The sequence below is a fragment of the Rhagoletis pomonella genome, unplaced genomic scaffold, assembly GCF_013731165.1.
Source record: "Rhagoletis pomonella isolate Grant_MI unplaced genomic scaffold, Rhpom_1.0 Rhpom_scaffold_00005, whole genome shotgun sequence".
Taxonomy (NCBI): domain Eukaryota; kingdom Metazoa; phylum Arthropoda; class Insecta; order Diptera; family Tephritidae; genus Rhagoletis; species Rhagoletis pomonella.
Genome location: NW_023458559.1, coordinates 56349778 through 56372016, shown reverse-complemented (window position 1 = coordinate 56372016; position 22239 = coordinate 56349778). Strand labels below are relative to the sequence as shown.

Sequence of the window (22239 nt, the reverse complement as noted above, 5' to 3'; positions counted from 1 at the left end):
GCGCTGATTTACTATTACGAAATTATATTATAATGATAATTATTATAAATTATACTCAATTTGTTTTACTTAATATTTAATTAAAAAATAATAACCACAACAATGCAAGCAAATAATAACAACAACAACAACAGAAAAATTATTATTATTATTAATAATATTGTCCTTGGTATATAAATTCAGCAGAAAAACACACACAAATATGAAGACAAAAGCAAATACCGCAAACCACAAATAAGAAAAAATTCAAGAGAAAGAAGATTAAAATAAGAATGCAAAAATATTATTCTTAACAATTAAAAACAAAAGAAAATTAATAAATTGTTTTTAAAAAATAATTTTTTTTTTTTTGCTTTTTTAATTGAGCTTATGTAGCAATAGGTACATAGCAAAAATCTTAGGAATGCACACAGCGAATTCTCACAGTGTATGATGCTTAACTCAACCAAGCACATGTTTTGATATTTAAACAAATCGTGCGCTTGAACCAGTTTCTCTGCCTGATTAGCATTACAGGCTTTTCAGCTGTGTCAGAGCAAAGTAATTTGTTTATCGCATTCCGTGTGTTTCGCTGCCGCCATAGCAGCCGCTATTTAGTAGTTTACCATAAACGCCACCGGTGATAACAACACATTTTCGCGCGAAAGTACAAATAAGCTAAACATATTTCAGTTAGTATCTCTCTACAGAAAACCCGCGTCCATAAAAAATGCCACAAAATCTTACGCGCGATTGCCTGAGCGCCCACGACCAGCAAGTGCTTGATTCCATTTTCAATCCACTGGCTATGACATCGAGCGTGGTGCAGGCAATAGAACCAGAGGCGAATGCTGAGCTGCTGGATATCGAAGAGAATAGCGCCGAAGTGCAGCAGTCGAAGGCGCTCGAAATAAGTGCTATCAAGTTGGCAGAGGACGGCCAGCTTTCGAAGGCGTTGCCGGCATTTGAGCAGGCGCTGAATGTGGCACCAACACGTGCCTCTATTTATAATAATCGCGCGCAGGCTCTACGACTTGCCGGTCGAGATGAGGGTGAGTGTTTAGCGTTTAGCAGTTAAAGGGCAAGATGCACACAGTCTTCGGAGAAGCCACGTGTTACGCGAAAAAGGCTTATTTAAAAACTCTGTTAAATTACCTCGGAATAGAGCTATTCTTATTTACAAATTTTCAACAATTTCAAATCTCAAAATCAAAACAGCCCAGCTATCAACTGTCAAAATTTTAAATTGACACACAAGTCGTGATCAGCATGTCTAAAGACCCATTCGGTGGAATTTTTAAAAAGGTTGTCTTATTTTTGGAAAAATTTACAGTACATATGACAGCTGTCAACTGTCAAAGTTTTTATTTGACACATAATTCGTGATCAGCATATCTAAAAACCTAATCAGTGGTGTTTTTAAAAATATTGTTGTATTTAACAAAATAATCTACAGTTCATTTGACAGCTGTCAACTTTCACAGCTTTAATGTGACATGAAATTCCTGACAAGCTTGCCTAAAACCTAATCAGTGGTATTTTCAAAAATATTTTCTCATTTTTAGAAAAATTGGCAGTTGATTTGACAGTAGTCAACTGTCAAACTAAAAATTGTATGGCATATTTGGATTAAGCATACCAAAATTATTAGGATACTGCATTTTTATTATAATCGTTAACAGCCCTTCTAATTTTTCGGGTAAAACATAGCTTCTCCAACCATTGTGCGGCCGTTTTAACAGTTCGAGGTTTGAGGGGCACTGTATTTTATCCACTTTCCAACTGTTCTGTAGCTATGCTACAAACCAGACCGAAATAAGTTTTTATACACGTTAAGGCGACATCTAGCGTTGACTCACGTAAACTTTCTGTGTAGAATAAGGCTATTTGCAGACTTGTCCTGGAATTTTGAGATGAGTACATGCACTTCGATGGAGGTATGCACACTTGTCGCTATCGGCTAGTTACCTCAAACTCGTAGAATATTACGACACTGTCGTCAGCTAATCGTTGTGCGCACGCGTTGTTTGTTCACGTTGTATGCTGAAAAATTAGTGAAAAAGTTCGTATTTGCATTAAAATGATGTAAAAATACTCCCTTATTCCGTAAATTCTGTGAAAATTATTAATAAGTGAATAATTGCAATAAAATTAAATAAAAATGAGAGTTTTAATTATCAAAAATTACGAAATTGTACAAAGTAAAAACTCCGTTTAGCTTCGAAGTTCGAAATAGGACCTTTGGTAAAAAATTATATTTCATTATTGCATATAAATAACTAAAAACCTTAAAATATAGACGTAGTCTTCCTTTTGCTCTTATTTAAATGGTATATAACTTTTTTTGTGCAAACTAATACTACAGGTGTTATAAGGGGTCAAAGTTCAGGTCACATTTAAATAAAAAATACCTTTTATTTAAAAAAAAAAATATTTTAAACGAAAAAATTACCAACCGACCATTGTAAAGAGGATTAAATCCCCTTTCTTCTGATATGCATATTTGCATACTTCGTATATACAAATTTGAGGATAAACACATTTAGAGGAAAACATACTTTTTTATAATAAAAATATTTTACAATGTTAAAATATTAAGTCTTTAATTTTTCGAAGATCTGACTTTTAACCCGTTATAGCACCTGTAATATAAGTTTTCACAGAAAAAGTTATATACCATATACATTTTTACATGCAATCGAACTTCGAAGGCCCATATCCCGATTTCGGAGGCTAACTTCGAAAAACGGAGAACTTACTTTTTATACTTATGACTCAACCTCTTAAAAAAATTTGGTTTAGTCCAATACCCAGCCGAACTGGATATTTGGTATTTCATATTCGGTATCAGAAACTCATATTTGATAATTGGTGTTTGGTATTTGGTATTTAATTAACATGTGGATAATTGGTAACCAGTAGTTGGTATTTGTTATTTGGTACTCGTTTTTTATTTGGTAAATATTTGATAACTGGTAATTGGTAACCAGTAGTTGGTACTTGGTATTTGGTACTTCCCCTTTGGTACCTTTTCTTAGTATTTTATTGTTGGTGTTTAATAATCGGTACTTGGTATTTGTAACTTAATATTTCATCGAGTATTATTTACAATAATCTTTTAATAATTCCCTTTTTTTGTTTTTGGTTTTCCTACCAGACGCTCTAGCGGATCTCAACAAAGCAATTGAACTATGCATCAAGACACCGCGCACAAAATGCACTGCTCTGTGTCAGCGCGGTGTCCTTTACCGCAAGCAGAGCAATTTAGATGCGGCGCGCAAAGATTTCGAAGTGGCAGCACAGTTGGGCAGCAGTTTTGCCAAAACACAGGTACTCATCTACATATGTACATTAGACTGCATCACTCCCCGTACAAAAATAAAAATAAAAAATCGGTAATGTTTTTCCATTGGAATTATAAAACCAAAAAGTTAAAAAACAGCATCAAAAATTTCATTATTACGATCCCGTTCAAAATTGGGTTTTTTTTAATAATATTTTTATGTGGATAAATTTTTTAAGCTTAAACCGGTTTTTCATTTGAGGGGACTTTTTTCAAAAAGTTCTTTAAGAAACTATTTTTATTCATAAAAAACTCCAATTTTTGGAGGTATTTTCAAATCAGTCCAGCTCGCTAAAATCTTAATATTTTTCCAAAATATTTTGTTGGGCGTCTTAAGATATAATAAATTTTATAATCCCGGCGGAAAAACAGCAACGTTTTTTTTGGAGATGCAGTCTAATGTATCTACATATGTACATACATGCATATCTCATATAACTACAGTAGTACATAAATACATACAGATAATAAGATTCGCTTCACTCTTTCTAAAAATCCATTCCAGCTGGTGGAGATCAATCCGTTTGCGGCACTTTGCAATCAAATGTTACGCCAGGCATTCGATCAATTGAAGTAGAATTTATTGCCATACGGAATTTAGAATAAAAATGCACACACTCACCGCCTGAGAGTGGATGAAGAGGAGCGAAATGAAGACATTAACTATTTTAATTACGTAATACGAGTGTTTAAATAGAAGCGAATCAAAAGTCCTGCCTATGCAACAAAAAATCTTTTAAAAATCTTAACCTTCTTGAATGCGACAATAAAAAATAAAAATAAAACAAAGTAAGAAATGTTGAAAAAGTCAAAAATGTCGTTGCTGTTACTAAAATAAGTTGCGGCAAATTGCGCTTACCTCGACCGTTTCTCCGCTGCCCTTACTACGGAACTCGGCCGCTGCTTTAAATCAGCTCCTTGGCTGACTAACTGACCGAGCGAACTGGCTGCCTAGTATTTTCTTTTTTTTTTCAGCTTACTGCTGCAGATTGTGGCAAGGTGCGTTTTAACAATTCCAACAACAACAACAATGGAAAAAATCAGCACCGCAGCAACCGTGCCATCGACACTCAACAAGTCTCGACTATCGGCAGCCGGCTGCCAACGCGTCCCAGCAATTGGCACGTGGTATGCGCGCGAGCTGTCGAGCTGCCGCAGAGCTCCCCGATTGCAACTAGTCGCATGTAACGCTTGGCTATTATGGCAGCTGTTGTTGTTGTTGCTGTTGTTGTGCTTAAGTTGTTGCTGCCACAGTGATTATGATTAAAAGGCATTTACGAGCAGCGCGTTGCCAGCCACGCCACCGAATGGCTGAAAACTGAACGCCGTGTGGCAAATATATTGTGCATATGTATGTATGTCTGTTTGTACGTATATGTATGTATATGGAGGCCTAGCTCATCGCATAAAAACAACTGTTACGGTTTTGCGGCTGCAACAACAAGAACAACAATAAAACATGCCTTAACAGTTATTAAATGCAACACATGCCACCACAACTGCAACAACAACAAAAGAAACAATCACTACGTATGTATGTATGTAAATGCATAAGTGGCAAAGTAAAAAAACTTTAATTCCCAAAACCAGAGTACAGAATTGGTGGTAAGGACAGAAAATATTTCCTGACATACAGACAAAATCATACATATGTATGTACATACATCCAAATATATAAATGCACAATAAGGTGCATAGTGGGCCGTAAGAATAATAGCCCGAACACAATGAAAACGACGAGCTACAAACCACAGCTGTCAAATTATTTTAACACGTACTCTTATGTAGATAATTATTTTGGCGACGACCGGGCTACGCGACGGCTGTGGTTGTGGCCAGATTAGATCTATTTCTATTTTTCTGGCGACAGATAAGGTTCTTCCTCTTCTTTTATGTCAAACTCATACAAATTCATGATGTCGCTGCCGCGTTCAAAGAAATCATGTCGCCATCGACAAAGCGCTTAGATAATAAAGATGACAAATTGGAAGCTGTGGTCGGTAGCTCGTCGTTTTCAATGTGTTCAGAACTTAACGCATAGCTCGATTTTGGAGGCTAACTTCAAAAAACGGAGAAATTACTTTTTTAATTAGGACTCAATCTCTTAAAAAAAACAATTGTTTGGTCCAATACCCAGCCGAGTGCTGTACAGTGTAACTTTTAGGAAAACATAAAGAAAATACTGATCGTTTTTTTTTCTTGCTTCTTTCTGTTTCATGAGTTTTGGGTAATCTTTACTTGGCCCCAGATCCCTATATTAAAAATAAAGCAGTGCAATTAACTGCGTTGCGCGTGAGCAGAGATAATTAAAAATTATCTTTTTATCATTTTATCATTAAGGTAAAAAAATACCCCTTTTGGAACGAGTACCAGCGGAATAATAATATTCTACAATATTAGTAATAGAGAACGCAGCTTTTTGGATAGGAGAAATTTTGTAGTTATCTGCTGCTCATCGGAGTAAAATTCGGTCTACCTGCCTGAAAGAAAATGTAAGTCAAAAAGCAAGTAATTATTGCCGAACTTCGACTGGCTTCATAAGCCCAAATAAACAGAAAAAAGTTATGGATGATTTCCTTGACTCTCTAAATAATAAATTCATGCCCAAACCACGAAAATCCGGAGATTTATCTTTACTGACACGTATTAACCTGATATCTCGATCTAAATTTAGCCCACAACTATGCAAGCATAACCACATCCAGGCACAAGATTCGTACGAACATAGTCATATTCCAGAGGCCAAGAATGGTTCGAAGTTGGTTATTAGGGCGGGAGGTAATGTGCTCTGTCAAATATGCTCCTTCAACTGCGTGTTTGAACTTCCAGATTAAAACATTCGGCTATGACGGAGCTGGTTGCGCACAAGTGTGTGACTCGATTTAGAAAGGTCAGTATTTATTCTGTTGGGACAAAAAGATCGCCGGGAATGCCTTAGGGTAACAGGAAACAGTTCGGAGCTGAGTGAAGCAAGTCGAAGTGCGGTGAAGCTGCAGATATATACACTGAGTAAGCAAGAAAAGAGCTTTTCGCGTAGAATCGGCTCTTGGGATAAGATAAGACTTAAGTTCAATAGAAAACGGCTGATATTCATACATATGTACTATGCATGTATTGAGTTGGCTTGAAGAGATTTACCGAAAAAAAAACTTTCAAATTAATTATTTAAAATTTTCATTCACCAGCAGCAGAGTCCTGGCAAAATTATTATTATTGCGCCATGAGCTGTGGCCCTGCTGATAAATAAGATAGAAAAGTCAAAGTCAAAAACCGCTTTGCTTCAAGCGCCGAAATGCTTTAGAAAAAAGTTTGATGTTGAAAGCTTCGCTTTGTTCGGAGCGGCTTCGCCCGACTAGGCACCGATACCTGTGCATACCTGCTACGTACCCTTTCAACTCACCACAACCTTTTAAAAGACAAAAGTCCTTCGTACGACAATTGCCAATTCTGCAAGCTCTTTACTGCCTTTCGAAAGACTAATTGAAAAGTCTGTAGACCAGGAGATCTTGGCGTTATACTGTTAATAAAAAAATTATAATTAAAAAAACTTAATAAGATCCTAAACATTAAATTAAATAAAAAATATAATTTTTATTTTTAGAAGTTTAAAATCTAAAAACTAAAAGAAAATAAATAAACAAAATAAAAACGAATCACATTGAAAAAAGAAAAAATGTAAAAAAAAAAATCTGGAATGAAATAAAAAAAATGTACTATTTTACACAATAAAATTTAAGGAAAATTTAACTAAAGGCCTAAAAAAATTCATACAAACAAATAAATAAAAAAACAAAACAAAAAAATAAAATGAGTTCCTAAAGATTAAATAAAATTATAAACAATATTCTTTTTAAAACCATACTATCCAAACCATCTAAGAAAATTAAATATAAAAAAATTATATAAATTATAAAAGAAATAAATATATAAACTAAGTTTCTAAGAATTAAATTAAATTAGAAAATATATATATCCTTTTTAAAAATAAAAAACCGGAAAAATTTAATTAAGAAAGAAAATATAGATTAAAAAAAGGAAAAAGAAATCCGCTGCGACAGGATACGAACACAGATCTCTCAATTGACCCGCTTGTGCTTTGCCCACTCGACCATTGCGACTATTGTGGCGACGCGGGCTAGATGATATACTAGTGCTTTCTCATACAATAGCTTTTCACCACGAATGGTGAATGAGAGAGCTTTTTTTCTAAGGCTTTTGAGCATTTTTCTTATAAAAGACTTTTTAATATCTTAACCTGAGTTGACCTGTTAGGCTAGCTAAGCGGCAGCTATTGATCCTGGTACTTAGTAGTTTTAAGGGGAGCAAGCAGAGGTGGCCGCTACAAAGGAGGCAGATGGCTGGCGACTTCCTATTTATTACAATACTGATTCGAAGTGTAAATATCTGGGATCGCTTGGGGCGCTACCGCAACTGGCCGGAGAAAGCCCAATCTCTCGGTCGTCTCGGATTACTTGCAGGTCAGGCTAATTGGGGGTTTCAAGTCGCTGTTGTATTGCTGGAAACTGCATATCTGATGAACTGGTTACCTAAGGACCTTTCAGGACATCTCTCTTAACAGGAAGGCTATAGAAGTTTCTGTAATAGCAGGTGGGCCGTGATGAACAGATGGGCTTTAATCGGCTAAACAGGCTCTGGAAAACCCCGAGGCAGGGCAAGTTGCAAAGTCCTCCGGCCTGTAGTCGATCGGTGGCAGTCTAAGGCAGTCGACTCTGACGGAAGTCCGCTACTTATAGGCACTCAAGCGTTGCGAATTAATATAAATAGTTTCGAGCCCCTAATACCATAGCTGTTTGGAGAATGAGGACGTGGACCGATCTCAGAGTTTCCTTCTTAGCTGATCTGGTTTCTAAAGGCAAATCTTTAAATATCTCGGCTCGTTTTACATTGAAACTTGCAAGGCAATCGTTCAGCCGCCTGTTGATGATTGAATTGTTATGGTAATGCTTCGGCTGGAAGAAGAAAAAAAGCAATAGGCAAAAAATGTAAAATGACACACTGTGATAAACATTTCTTTGTATATGCTACAAACCTGGCTTATATATACATATGTAGATATATATATATACATATCTTCGTACAAATAACAGAACACACGCCACAGCGCAACAGTTGCAATCGAGAAGTGGCAGTGGCAACAGGAGCAACCTCGGCAGATAACAAAAATTACTTAAATAAACGAAAGTGGTTTCTTAACTCTTTGCGATACAACAAATAAAAAGAGTCCACTATAATACTATACATACATATGTACATTTGTGGGACTTTGCTTCCTCACATTACTGCCACATATGCATACACACGCCTTTACTTAGTTGCCTTACAAACTGCTTGCGCGCCACTGCTAACGGTGTGGTGGTGGTGATGGTTGTACGGTACGTGGCATGCGTGCTGCCGCGTCACGAGTGGCACGAGTTGAAATCAAAAGCCAGCTACACCCAATCCCACAAACAATGAATGCTGAAGTTAAATCGAAAAAAAAAACGAAGCTGAAATCTCCACTACAGGACACTCGACCGTGCAGGTCCCTACGACCGCAACTGCTGTCACTTTTGTTGTTGTTGTTGCCCTAGCCTATATACAAGCTGAATCTCCTGCCCCAAAGCGATTTAGCTGAGAACAGTTTTTCTGCTTACTCGCGCAAACAGAACACAGCAGAACAGTTAACCCCACTTAAATTGTCTGCACCGATCGAGTGCTGGCGTAAGTTCGCGCTCCCCACCGATCCAGACACAGCACCAAACGAGTGAAGATCCTGTTTAATGCATCTTTAGTGGTTTTGGCTGACGTCGTTGTTGTTGTTGTTGTTATGGCAGCTTTGCGAATGCATACAAATAATGATGCGATTGCGGTTAAACTGTCTTGCGTTGGCCAACGCCAAAAGAGCAGGTGCAGCAGTCTCTTAAGGATAACCAAACGAAAGCAACAACAACAATTGCGTAACAGTCGTAGAAAGCCTTGCTTGAAAAAAAATAAAATAAATGGAAGCTTCGAAAATACTGTTGCGGCTGAGTAAGAAAGAAATCACATTTTATGTCAGTGGTTTTTGGGTGCGAGAATTCGAATTCACGAATTAAGATATCTCCCAAAACTGAAGTGAAATGAGTAGTCTGCAGATCTATAAAAAGCCAGATGAGCAACAAAGTTTTTTATCTTATACTGATTTTAAGATACCGAGCATTCTCTTTGGAATGAGAAGTAAAAAATGTTGAAAAAAATGTAATGAAACTTGCTGAGAATCATGAAACGTCTAGAAAGAAAATCTTTACATATCGGAAGAATTAGGCATTCTAAAGAAATAAATTAAGGATTTAAATACACATTTTTTTAAAAACAGGGACTAAAAATTACCATTAAATACCAAGATTTTTATTTTAAGATTATTATAAAATCGTTATTTTTCGATTTTTAATCGACTTCAAAAAACTAGAAGGTTTTCATTTCGTCGGCGTTTTTTATTTAAAAAACAATTGGTTATTTTTTTGATTAAGATTAATCGTTTTTGTGTATTCCTATTCTTCTCGAGCATTTTTCACCGTTGCTCTATGCGCCAGCAAAGGATAAAAAGTGGCCAATATTCGAAATTTCAAAAATGCGAAACGGTAAGTCTGATACGGCACTAAAAATACGGCTGTAGTCAGCCTACGTAAAATTTGGTTTCCGAAGCCCACCCAGGAGGAGGCTACATAACGAATTTAGACTTAATTTTTTTAATTTTTTTGAATTTTTAATTTTTTCTTTTTTTAAATTTATATTTATAACAAGGAATGAAACCGAAACCCAAACCGAAACCGTAACCGTTTAAAACCGTTTCGTTTTTTCAAAACCGAAACCGAAACCGTAACCGTTATCTTGACCTGAAAAGGAACGATACCGAAACCATTTCAATCACAGGTTTCAATCGGTTTCCAGAAATTTACAAAAGTAATAAATAAAAATTTCTTTGAAATAAATGAATTATTTAACCAAAATCAGCAACATTTTGCTAAAATTCTTGTTAAGTAGTAAATAAGTATGGCAAGGTAACTTTTCGCAAAAATCTGCTGATGACTTTGTTGTTGTGAATCGATAATCGATTAATTATATTTAAGTAGTTTCTTTCCCGTACGCAATGCGAGATCCCGCGTGTGCCCAAAATAGCCCAGAAATCATGCCTGTACTCAGCAAAATGGTATCGTAAGTGTATTCTTCTTCCTGCCCGAAACAGCCCGAAATTTTCTCCGAGTAAAAATGGATAAAGTGTCAAAGTGCATATCAGCTGTATTGTGTTTACATGTTACCTGCATTTACTTGGTGCTTTTAAGGAAAAGTGAATGGCCTGTTGATGTATTTTCAATCTATGTACTTAAAATCAAATTTGTGAAACCAAAATTCAATTTCCAAGTGTTTGCATTTAATACCATGTTCTGACCGGCAACCAAAACATTTTTCCTTCTTTTTCTTTTCATTTACAACCTTTAACTTTCATTCTTATTTTGCTTTGGCCAGGCAATAAACAATAAATCCGAAATGGCGTATTAAAGATGATAAAATATGACTTCCACTTCGATAAATAATCGAAAAAAACTAGTGAAGACACCGATTGGAATGAGTGGAAAGTGAGTTTTCAAGTAGTTTTCAGCGAAAACTGGTTTTCGTTTAACAGATTTTATATGGACGAAAACACAAGTTTTAGGTCGAAAACCAGTTTTAGCAACGAAAACATGTTTTCGATGTCGGTCAGAACATGGTATAAGTGACAAAAACAAGAACAACGTGAATCAGCTGTTTCTCGACTTGTGGGCACGAAATGTGGGTTTTTGCGTTTCCGTACTTCTGAACTTTATTCCATTTTTGAAAGAAAATGTTTCTCTTATTCTCTAATTACCAAATCCGGTCCGGATTGTTAGGGAAAGAACCTAGTGTTGATATTATCAGTGAACTGTAATTTTCGATTTTGTTTCCTCATCGTTTAAGACATTGTGATTTAAATAATATCAACAAAATTTCTGTGAAAAACCGAAACCGGAACGAAACCGAAACCAAAACCGAAATAAATTTTGAAGAACGAAACCAAAACCGAAACCGAAACACTTGGCAAAACCGAAACCCAAACCGGTACGTTATTTTGAATCGGTTTCATTCCTTGATTTATAATCACAAATGTAAACTTCACTGCTTTATGTTTTTTTTGGTTTTGCATTTTTTTTGTTTTTTATATTTTAATTTTTTTTACGAATCACGAAATTAGACTTAGCTTTTTTATTTTTAACCAACTTCAAAAAAAGGGAGAAGGCTAACAATTCGTGGGAATATATATTTTTTGTATATATGTCAGCGCATAACTTTGGACCACGTTGACCGATTTCGATAATTATTATTTCATCGAAAAGGCGTTAGCTTAAGGGTGGTCCCATACCTATTTAAGCTTCATTTTTAAATTTCTTCTTGCATTTTTAAATGTCTATTTTTTTTTATACCAATCACGAATTTAGACTTCGCTTTTATATATTTTTTGCATTTTATTTTCTTTCTTAATTTATTTTTTAAGTATTTTTTACCTAATTTCAGTAAATTAAGGTGATTGAATGGTTCTCACAGAAAAAAACAAAAATTTTAAATTTCACTTTTAAAATAAAACATAAAATTAAAGTGAGGACAAATCGTTAGCATGTTTTATTCTTCTCATCATCTCAGAACTTATCTCAGCAACTCGGAAAACTAAAAATTTAGAATTAATTATCTATACTTAGTGATAAACACATATAAAGGATCGCGGTTACAGCGCCAGTGAAGAAGATGAATTAAATAGAAAAAATAAATAAAAATGTGCAAAATTTTGCAAATTTATCTTACACCTAATGCAGAATAGATTTCATATCTTGTTTTTGTGATGTGAGATGGTACATGGGAATGCAGCTAAACGACAGCGACCACAATTCATAAAATTAACGCCTGATTCAATAAAAGATGTCGAATAATTTTAAGCAAAAGCTTTTTTGAACTATGTTTTTCTATTTTTTATTTTACTGCATCTTTTATATAAGAAACAAAAGACAAAAGGTAAATATTTATTATGGAAAGAAAAATATAGTTTTACCATACACCGGTTTTGTAAATTTCCAATACAGTGAAACCCGCTTAAGTAACCAACATTTTTGGGGACCCGCCGCCGGATCCTTGGCAAAATCTTGAAACCCCAAAAAATCGTACAAAACGAGTAACTGTTCTAAAAACAAAAGAACATGATTAAAGAGTGCTTTTGAAGAAGCAGCAACACAATTGTTACACTATGTGCCGTTTTTTCAAGTAACTTCCAAAATTTATCTGCCCTTGAAAAAGTGTTTTCAGTTTCAGAAATTATCACTTTCGTTTGATTTTAATATAGACCGCTTAAGAAGTATTCCTCAAAATGTAAAAAGAACATAAAATTTCTTCAAAATAGCAGCCCTTTTGTAGGCTCACTGGACACTGAACAGTCCACATTTTACGTTGGTACCTCATTAATAAGCAACATTTATACAAATGTTGACATTCATTAATTGCCACTTGATTTAGTGTCCATGACGCCTGTACAAACAGCGTCAGTGTACGAACGAATGCGAATACTAACTGCAATTTACACCTCATCCAAAGCAACCACGACGCCTCCACTAGTTAGCTCGCTCAGCGGCAGCAACATCAACAGCGCCAGCAAGAACACCCCATATCCATACAATTTCCTTACAGGTAGTGAAGATATGGATAAGAGTCAACAAAGGCGAATGGCGCCTGCCGACATGAATAGCCAACTGAAATCATGTAATTATGTTGCCTTTTGTCAAGTTGGACAACGCGCCGGTGCAAGCAGCGATGGCAGTAGCAGAAAAGGCAGTACGGAAGGCCAAAAGAGGCAACATCGCAGTGCGGCAGTGTGCAATGATGCGCTGCAACTATTTTTATGCAAATCGCTACTGACAGCTGCTGAATAGAACAGCCAAGCACTAAACTACGACAAGGCGCAACGAACGTGCGCACCGCGCCACAAACGATCGCAATCAGCGTTGCCATTTTAGCCGTTTTCCGGCTAGATTTAGCCGGTTTTGATAGCAACTAGCCGGAGAAAATTCGATCTAGCCGGCAGCCGATTTGTTAGCCGGTTTGTAAAAAAAAGTTAGCCGTTTTTAGCCGATTTTACTATTTGTCTAATTTTCAGGTGCAAAAAGTAAACAAGTTGTTCGAAAGCAATAATGCAGACCCAATGAAGATTTTTAATGAACTCAATGTTTTACTTTCGCATCTATGCTCCCTAGTGGTTATTAGCGCGGACACATTTAATCCTATATGCTCCCCGTTGGAACCATACCTTGCTCCATTTACTCAGTTTTATCACAGTTTTGAACAGTAATTAAAAACAAAAGTAATCACAAACGCTTTTGACCACGAAGCCGAGAAAATAATTCGAGAAAATGGTCGCTATTTTATTATCACTTTAATAAAGAAATTACGCCAACGCCTCCCTACAAATATTGCCACACTAAAAAAAATTTACTTTTTTCGGTTGGAAATGCATTAAGAGTTATTAAACCAAAAGTATTTGTTCAACTACAGCAACAAAAATACAAATATAATGCCGACGAGATAACATCCATAGAGATGCAATGGCAACGGTTAACGTTACATACCTGGAATAATTTAGACTTAACTGTAAAATTTTGGGCCGAAGTTTATCAATTTCGAAACGCCCTTGGAGAAAACCCTTTTGCTGACCTTTGCAACCTAGTTTTTAGTTTTCTTGTTTTGCCTATAAGTAATGCAGAAGTAGAGCGAATATTTAGTTCAATGAATATAATAAAAACTAAGCAAAGAAATCCAATGTGTGTTAAAACGTTAAACGCTATTTTATATATAAGATACGGTTTAAAACGTGAAGAAAAATGCTGCCATAATTTTACTGTAGATGACGATCTCTTAAAATTAATGAATTCAGGTGATATATACAATAGTGATTCATTTGATGATGAGGAATATACACTCGATATAAATTAATGGTCTTAACTAGTCTTTCGTTTCTTGCGATTAATTTAATTAAAGCATATGGATTTTCACTAAAACATTTTAGCCGTTTTTTGCCCGAGTCTATGTGAAATTTCACTAAAACATTTTAGCCGTTTTTAGCCGCTTTTTTTTGCCAATCTAGCCGGTCGGCCCAAAAAGTTCTGGCAACACTGATCGCAATGCGCAGCCGCCACGACCACTGACATATTTACTAGCAAACGTAGAATCAAATCACTTGAATCAACAGTAGCGGATTTGCAAGCAACTAAATACATTAAGTATTTAAGTGCAGTAAACTCCTGCAAAATATTTTCAAACAGACAGACATGAATAGAGAGATATGGATTTACAAAAGCTTTGGCAGCGTTGGCGGTAAAGATGGTACCGCATACATATGTATGTATGTTTGTATGTGGGACATTTCTAAGCCGCGCCGTAAACTGCTTTGATGTGTAAGCAAATCGCACGCGCAGTCGCTATTCGCCGTTTGCCGTCCACCTTCTAAGTTGGAAGAATCACAAATCTGTGTTTACTACAGCACAATGGGCTGACAATTCACAAAACGGCCGACCAAAAGACACGCCGACATACTCTACTCCACTTCGCTTCTGATTGTTATTGTTGCATATTTAAAGTTTACTGCTGTCACGGGCACTTCTTCTAAGCCATGTAGCTTCTATCGAGTGTGGAGTGACAAAAGTTCGACTTTTTGTTGGTACCTACAGTTCATTTTTGCGACGATCTCGAATAATATTAGCGTGAAATCTTTCAGGGGTTCAACTCAAAGAAGACTTTGGCTGTGAAATACATGATAGCCAAAGGAAAAGCTTTATATTTATATGATCTTTCATAAGGCGAATCCGCCAAAGTGTTATTAGCTGCTCGTAGGCTCACACTTTTGCTAACACAACGATCGAATATACTTTAGAAGCTCCAACTCCTCCCATCATTCGCTAGCACACCTGAGTCAAGTCAACGTCATTCTAGACATAACACTATATGCAAAATGTATGAAACTAAACAAATCTGTATGAATGGGCTGTTACTGTCCAGTCGAAGAAAGGAAACCTTCATTAAGACTAAATACTAGTGCGGGAAATTACTGAAAATTAGTCAGGTACTTTTCACAAGGAAGTATAAAACTCTTCTATTTAAACCTTCCACCCTAAACGGGATGGCACGGGATTTACCCTCACAACCGAGGTCCAATACCTTGGAATTATTCTGGACAAGAAACTTGACTATAATCGAAACATTGAATACTTTTCCAGGAAGGCCAATACCGCTCTGTATGCCTGCAAGACGACTATAGGCAAAAAATGGGTAATAAAGCCAGCTGTGATAAGGCCCATCTTTTTCTACAGGGACACCATATGGAGGCCTGTAGGGATGCAATATCGCTCATAAAAAACATCGATGTTTGAAATGCGATGCATTCAAGAGCACCACCTCGATGTCGAAAATATCGATGTTTATGAACGGACCTTTGCCCGTGAAAAACGTTGCAACTTTGAACGTTGCGTCTTGTATTCTGTCAGCTGCTGCAGCAGTGTTGCCACAAACTCAAGCCATGCATAATTTTTATAGTGTAGAATCAAATTAATTTCTTTATATTTGAGTTTCTTATATTCCACCTTTCAGTAATGAAAGTATCTACATATAAGTCGCATGTTAATAATGTGTTAGCCCTTCAGAATATTTTTGGTGACAAACAATTATGTGTTTTGGGGGTCTTTAATTTAGGCAACTTAAGTTGGCAGTATTTAGATAAAAACGTATTTTTAACTCCGTCGAATATCAATACTCGTACGGAATCTTATTTTATTGATAATTTATTGGGCATGGGTTTAACTCAGATTAATGGTGTAACTAATGGAATGATCTAGATTTGATATTTATAAGCGACAACACGCGTTTTGTTGTATCGCAACATCGATATTTTAACATCGATGCTCAGACCCCAAAAACATCGATATATTTTTGGTAAACTGAAACTTACTGGTTTAGTTGAAAGCAATCGCCTGGTGTAAACGGGCTTTCAACTAATCGCGTTAAATGAAGTTTGTCAGCACCCAACTTTTAATTCAACTAATCGCCTGTGAGCTCGCCTTATGTAAACACCCAGTTATACATCTGCCAATGTATGTACACACATTGTCACTTAATGGAGAAAGACCAATCAGTCGACAACGATATTCGTAGCCTTGGTGCGGGTGCGAGCTACGTTGCTCCAACAGTCTTATGAGCAGATAAATAGGGGCTGTGGAAATCACCTGCCACACTACGGGATACATAGAAGCTTCACTCGACTGGACCGCACTTCTCTCATATTAGTAGTCGGGGTAGTCACCGGACACTGCCTGGTGTTCACTCACGGAAAATAGTTAGGATAACCCAAAAACAATTGTTGTCGCATTTGCAGATACAAGAAGGAGATGAGAGCATCGGACATTATATCTGTCATTGTCCTACCCTGGCCAACTCTCGCAACAAATTCTTCAACTAGCACTTTTTAGTTTGTTTAGCCGACCTGAGCTCGCCGAACGCACTTTATATAGGACAAAATGCCGAGAACGTTCACCGAGTGGTTCATTTGCTAAGAGGGAAAGACACAAATGGCTTCGGCCAGCGGGCTTTTCCAGCCACGTGTGCTCCGTGCTTTGCGCCGCTCTAACCTAACGTAGTCAGGGGAATGAGCATCTAACACTTAAGGAATTCTCAGTTTCCTCACATAATTACAATATTGGTTCACTAATTGGTCGCATAATTCTTCTCCTAACCGTAGGCGAACTTTTGTCTGTCCCCCTAGTATAGTTTAGTTGACGTGTGTACAATTTATTTAGCTAGACAACCTTCCCAGGAAATAACAAACGGCTGACATGGCGAGTTGGCGTTGATATAAACTGTATATAGAATGTGTACTAGTTGATAGGATTATGAGAATTTGCACTCAGAAGATAAGTGATACCGATTTTTCGTTACATTTCGATTCGTCTAAATGGAGAGGAAATTAGAATCGAGCGCTTAACAATTATTTTTAGGCTTATTAGCTCCTAAGAACTTTAATTGCTATAGGTTACTACTACCTGACAAGTGGATTAATTATGTCAATAAAAAAAAGCAAGAAATAATTTCATGGAAAGTTAATTAGCTACGTTATATATATCTACGTTATATAAGAGTGCATTTGTACCGAAAATTAAAGAGGGATACGATTGACCCAACTTTTCCAACACTGTAGCTAATGGAGCATCTGATTGCGTGTCGCTAATCTAGCAGCTGATTGTGTGTGAACACTAAAAATCGGTAACTCAATTAAATGGTTAATTGACTCAATTAAATTTCTGTCTGAGATTAATATTAAATTTACGAAATTCCACTACTCTCGGAAGAAAACGTTCATAGGACATGAATGCGCAGAGAAATCTTAAGCATTATCAACACCAGCTACGTAACTCTTACTAACTCAAAAGTTTATAATTCACATTTGACATCTAAGTAGTTCGCATCCTATTTCCTCCTTTTAGCTGTAGTGGCTCATACCGGTTCTTTGTTTTAAGCCCTGCTTGCATTTATCTGATTGTATAACCGCTATCGATGCGAGTAAAGCACATTATCTAATGTGTGCCATGTCACTGCGCGGCTACATAAGGTGGCGCTTCAGAAAAAAAAAATATCCTTTATGGTCTTTCACAATCAACTTAATTTTCATTTGAGGTTTCCTTGTCTTCTTCTGCAGAATAAACAAAATTTGCAGCTTTTATGCGCAATCACATGACAATTTCCACCGCACACACCCGCATATGCGCCACTCTTACTCCAACCCCCCCTGCATAGGAGCAGTTGCTCTGTATTTGGTACCGTAAAGGAATTTGCTCGTATTCGCTTATTTGCGTATCACAACGCACCTTTTTGGCTGCCGCCAACTGGCCACCGACCAACCAGCCGCCATCCAATCGAGCAACCAATACAGCTCCCAGACAACTAGTTCCAGTTGCTCTAGCTCCAATTCGGCGCACAGCTAAGCCCTGCTGCTACTATTTCCATGATAAATGTTTGTGCCATCGCTCGTGTCTGCAATTGTTTGCAGCTAATGTTGCCAATGCTTATTGCTGCAGCCGCTGTGACTACTGTGCCTGCTGACAACGATTGCCCACTCTTGGGTTGACTGGTGGTTGGTCGGCCGGCCGGTTGTTTGCCTGGTCATTGGCGCTCGCTGTGGCGTTGTACTCGTATTTGGTAAATTGTTTTATTGCGATTGCAATTACGCTGACGCGTTTCTATGCTTATGGTTGTTGTCAGCTCCCGAGGAGGTCCAATACGAGTATATGCCGGCGCTGCATAGGCTAAACGACATCAAAATATTGTTGCAGCGACAAACCAACTCTGCAATATGGCAACATGTGACGGCTGAGCTTTGGCTGCGGATTTGCTCGCATCGGGCTTTGCAGTATTTTTGTTTCCATTGTTTTTTTTTTTTGGTCTGTTGTTGCTCGTTTCATTCACGTGTGATATTACACAAATAAGTACATTGATTGTATGAACATTCATTGGTGTGGAGCGCATCTCTGCGCCAAGCATGTCCAGGTATGCTTCTGCTATGCGGCCGCACATGCGCAGATTGCTTGCCAGCGCCAAACTAAGTTCGCAAGTAAGACAACATCGCGTCGATCTGTCTGCTCGGCGACGTCGGTGAATGGAAATGGTTTAGGAAATCAGGAAGCTTTCTTTCTTTCTTGCTTGCTTGCTTGACCTATCGCTAATAGACGGCATTATTGTATCATTTAGGGACGGCTGGGCAATGTTTCAGATGATAATAAATGGCTTACCAGCCAAATAGCTGCAGTTAGTGACAGGCAGACACTGCTCACGCGTATGCACAGGGACAAGCGCATTGTGTCAGAATCGACTACCAAGTACATAAATGAACAATCTAAAAATCTGAATTCTTAAGTAAAGAAATTTACGTCAACGTGCTTGAAGTACAAATAAAGGAGATTTTCTATATTCGCCTGTGAAGGCAATCTTAGTTGGAATAAGGTTTATAAGTTTTGGGCATTAGCATTATGACGTCAATTTAAACTTGAGAGATTGAATCCGCAACCTTGTAAAACTTCTGCTACACAAAATTTTCCAAGGTGTACACCTCGGCTCGCAATGGTACATAGTTACATACAAATGTGCCTCATTAAAAACGGCCCTCTGAGCAAACGATACGAGGACTAGGATTTACGAATATACCCCTGGAATGTTCCGACGCTCTATACTATAGGCCCTAAGGCAACTAAACTGATTACTCGGTATCGCGCCGATCACCGTAGGTTTTTTTTTTAATGTATCGTTCGTGCAGAAGGGAGGCCGAGTAAATAATGTGAAATTGGCTATTGATGACGTTTACTTTTCCCTCTCTAAGCCCAACCGGTTTTTTTTATCAACTGTCACCATGACTTTTTTCTACCTGCCTCTATATAGTCGAAACACTGTGCGTCGCAATGCTGCAGTCACAATGGACAGCCAAAAAATATAGCAATCGACTTTCAATACGGCCTATTCAAGCCACTCCTCATCGCCTGGATATAAATGAGTAGTGGGACTTCAACTCCCAATCACTTCGTATCACTTCGGAAGGGGTTGTTGGTTATTACCAACCGCGCAGAAACAGCTGGTGAAGGGAAGGCACAGATTCCTTTTTAAGAGAAAGAAAAGGGGGGATTAGGAGCACTTGAGATTCTGGCAGGCAGGAATGCGGCTCGAAAATTCTATCAGAAAATAAGGCAGCAACCAAATGGTTATAATACAGGGGCTAGTTCCTGCAAAGATGATGATGGAAATATGATAACAGATGTCTAGAGTACTTTTGAGAAATAGAGGGAACACTTTTCAATGCTTTTGAACGGCGAATTTGTTTGATGGATACATGCCCGAAGAATGGAAACTCAGTGTACTTTGTTCAATCCACAAGAAGGGAGATCCCACCGTTGCGAACCAACTGAATGGAACTTATCAGTGTGGCTTCAGACTTGGTAAGTCCACCATGGACCAGGTTTTCACAGCACGTCAAACCCTGAAGAAGACACTAGATAAGCAAATCGACACACATTTTTGTCGACTTAAAAGCTGCTTTTGATAGCACGAAGAGAAGCTGCCTGTACGAGGGCATGCCTAAATTTGGGATCCCCGCAAAATTAATACGATTATGGAGCTCTCTGCGCCGTTTGAAAAAACACGAGGTTTTAGACAAGGCGATTCACTCCCGTGCGACTTTTCAATCTGATGCTGGCAAGCGTAATAAAAGCTGTCAATCTGAATTGCAGCGGCACCATATATAGCAAAAGAAAGATGTCGTATGCAATGATATCGACATCGTCGGCCTTAAACAAAGGAACGCAACGCAGTATTTTCAAGTCTAGAAAAAAGAAGGGAAAGAGATTGGTCTAGCAGTGAACGAGGACAAGACAAAATAACTCCTGCCAACATGTAAAGAGTCTACGAGTTTCGGGACACACTGTTGGTAGCTTTAACTTTGAAGTAGTGAAGGACTTTGTCAAAACTTTTGCCAACAACTGTTTGAGCTTTTTAACGCCATGAACCTAGTTAAGCGCATAAAAATGCAGCGATTGCGCTGACTTGAACATGTTGTACGCATGGATTACGACGCTCCTATGGAAAGATCCTTCGACTCCGCCCCATAGGCGAATAACGAAAGCAAAGGCGCCCACGAACAAAATGGAGGGACCAAGTGCAGCAGGAACTGTTTGCACTCAGGATGAGCAAATTCGCACAGGAGATAGGCAATTGGACAACCTTTTTGGTGTCGGCCCAAACCGATAAACGGTTGTACTGCCAAATAAGGAGAAGATAAGAAGACAAGCAACTACAGACAAAGTCCTACAAGGTGCACTGGTTTAAGTATTTATTGGTAAAAGTGGGGCGCTAACTTCACAGAGCTCCATTCTGCAACCGGCATGAATAACTTGCGATGCTTCGCGAGGACTAAAAACAAAAAATAAAACATATCTTGAGAAATAAATCTACTAAGTTACATAAAATTTATACAAAACTATTTAATTACCAATTGAATGCAATTCACAGAAAAATCTGCTTCTTTTACTCGAACTGTAAATGCACCAGAGGTCTATGCAAAGAAAGAAGGTATGAATCCGGAAAATTAAAAGCGTCATCTGTTTGCAAATGTTTGGTCTTTGGGGTGTCAATGACAGCCAAGAAGGATAATATCACAACCACAACAATAAGAACACAACAAACATAGCACAGCAAATAGGAACAGCCGTAGGAGGGCACAACAAAAGAAGCATACAAAGCAAATTGAGAAACCAAAGGAAAAAAACGGAGGCAAACAAAAACGAACGACGATGACGACAGCCGGCACGCGTTCAGGTAAAAATGGACAGTTAACTACCGCTAAGAGTCAGCAACGCATACCTATGTATACCTTCATACAAACACACATACATATGTATGTAAGTCATCTGAAAGAGTCTCAATCGAAGCGTCTAAGTAACTGCATAGCTTTCCTGCTAAATGGGCTCTCGAAATATGTTATTGCTACAGGATCGTTGCCAAAACTATGCAGGTACCTGAAACAGTGAATCAAGGAGGAGGAGGAGACGAGACAAACAAACAATTGACTTCGACGATCAAACAGCCGGTGCTGGCTAGCAGTCTGGCAGGCAGAGAATCAAACTGTGATCTAAAATGAAAAAGGTGAATAACCAGCGAGCGCAGCGCCTAGGGTCAGCCGCAAAAAATCCAATCTGAAGAATTACCGGCAAAAAAAAGGGTGTTCGAACTGGAAGAAGCTTTCTTAATAGCCATTTTTTTTATTAAAGAGAGGAAGCTGCTACTTCCACCACAGAAGGCGG

The 22239-nt window shown here is 37.7% G+C and overlaps 1 protein-coding gene across 1 annotated transcript; it reads left to right on the top strand.

Annotated features, from left to right (window-relative positions):
* Positions 1-441: 441 nt before the first annotated feature.
* LOC118739276 (tetratricopeptide repeat protein 36 homolog) lies at positions 442-4065 on the top strand. The gene is made up of 3 exons (XM_036470514.1): positions 442-1031; positions 3137-3309; positions 3828-4065. Exons 1-3 carry the CDS (start codon positions 710-712, stop codon positions 3897-3899), a joined length of 567 nt encoding a protein of 188 aa, XP_036326407.1. The 5' UTR covers positions 442-709; the 3' UTR covers positions 3900-4065.
* Positions 4066-22239: the final 18174 nt, after the last annotated feature.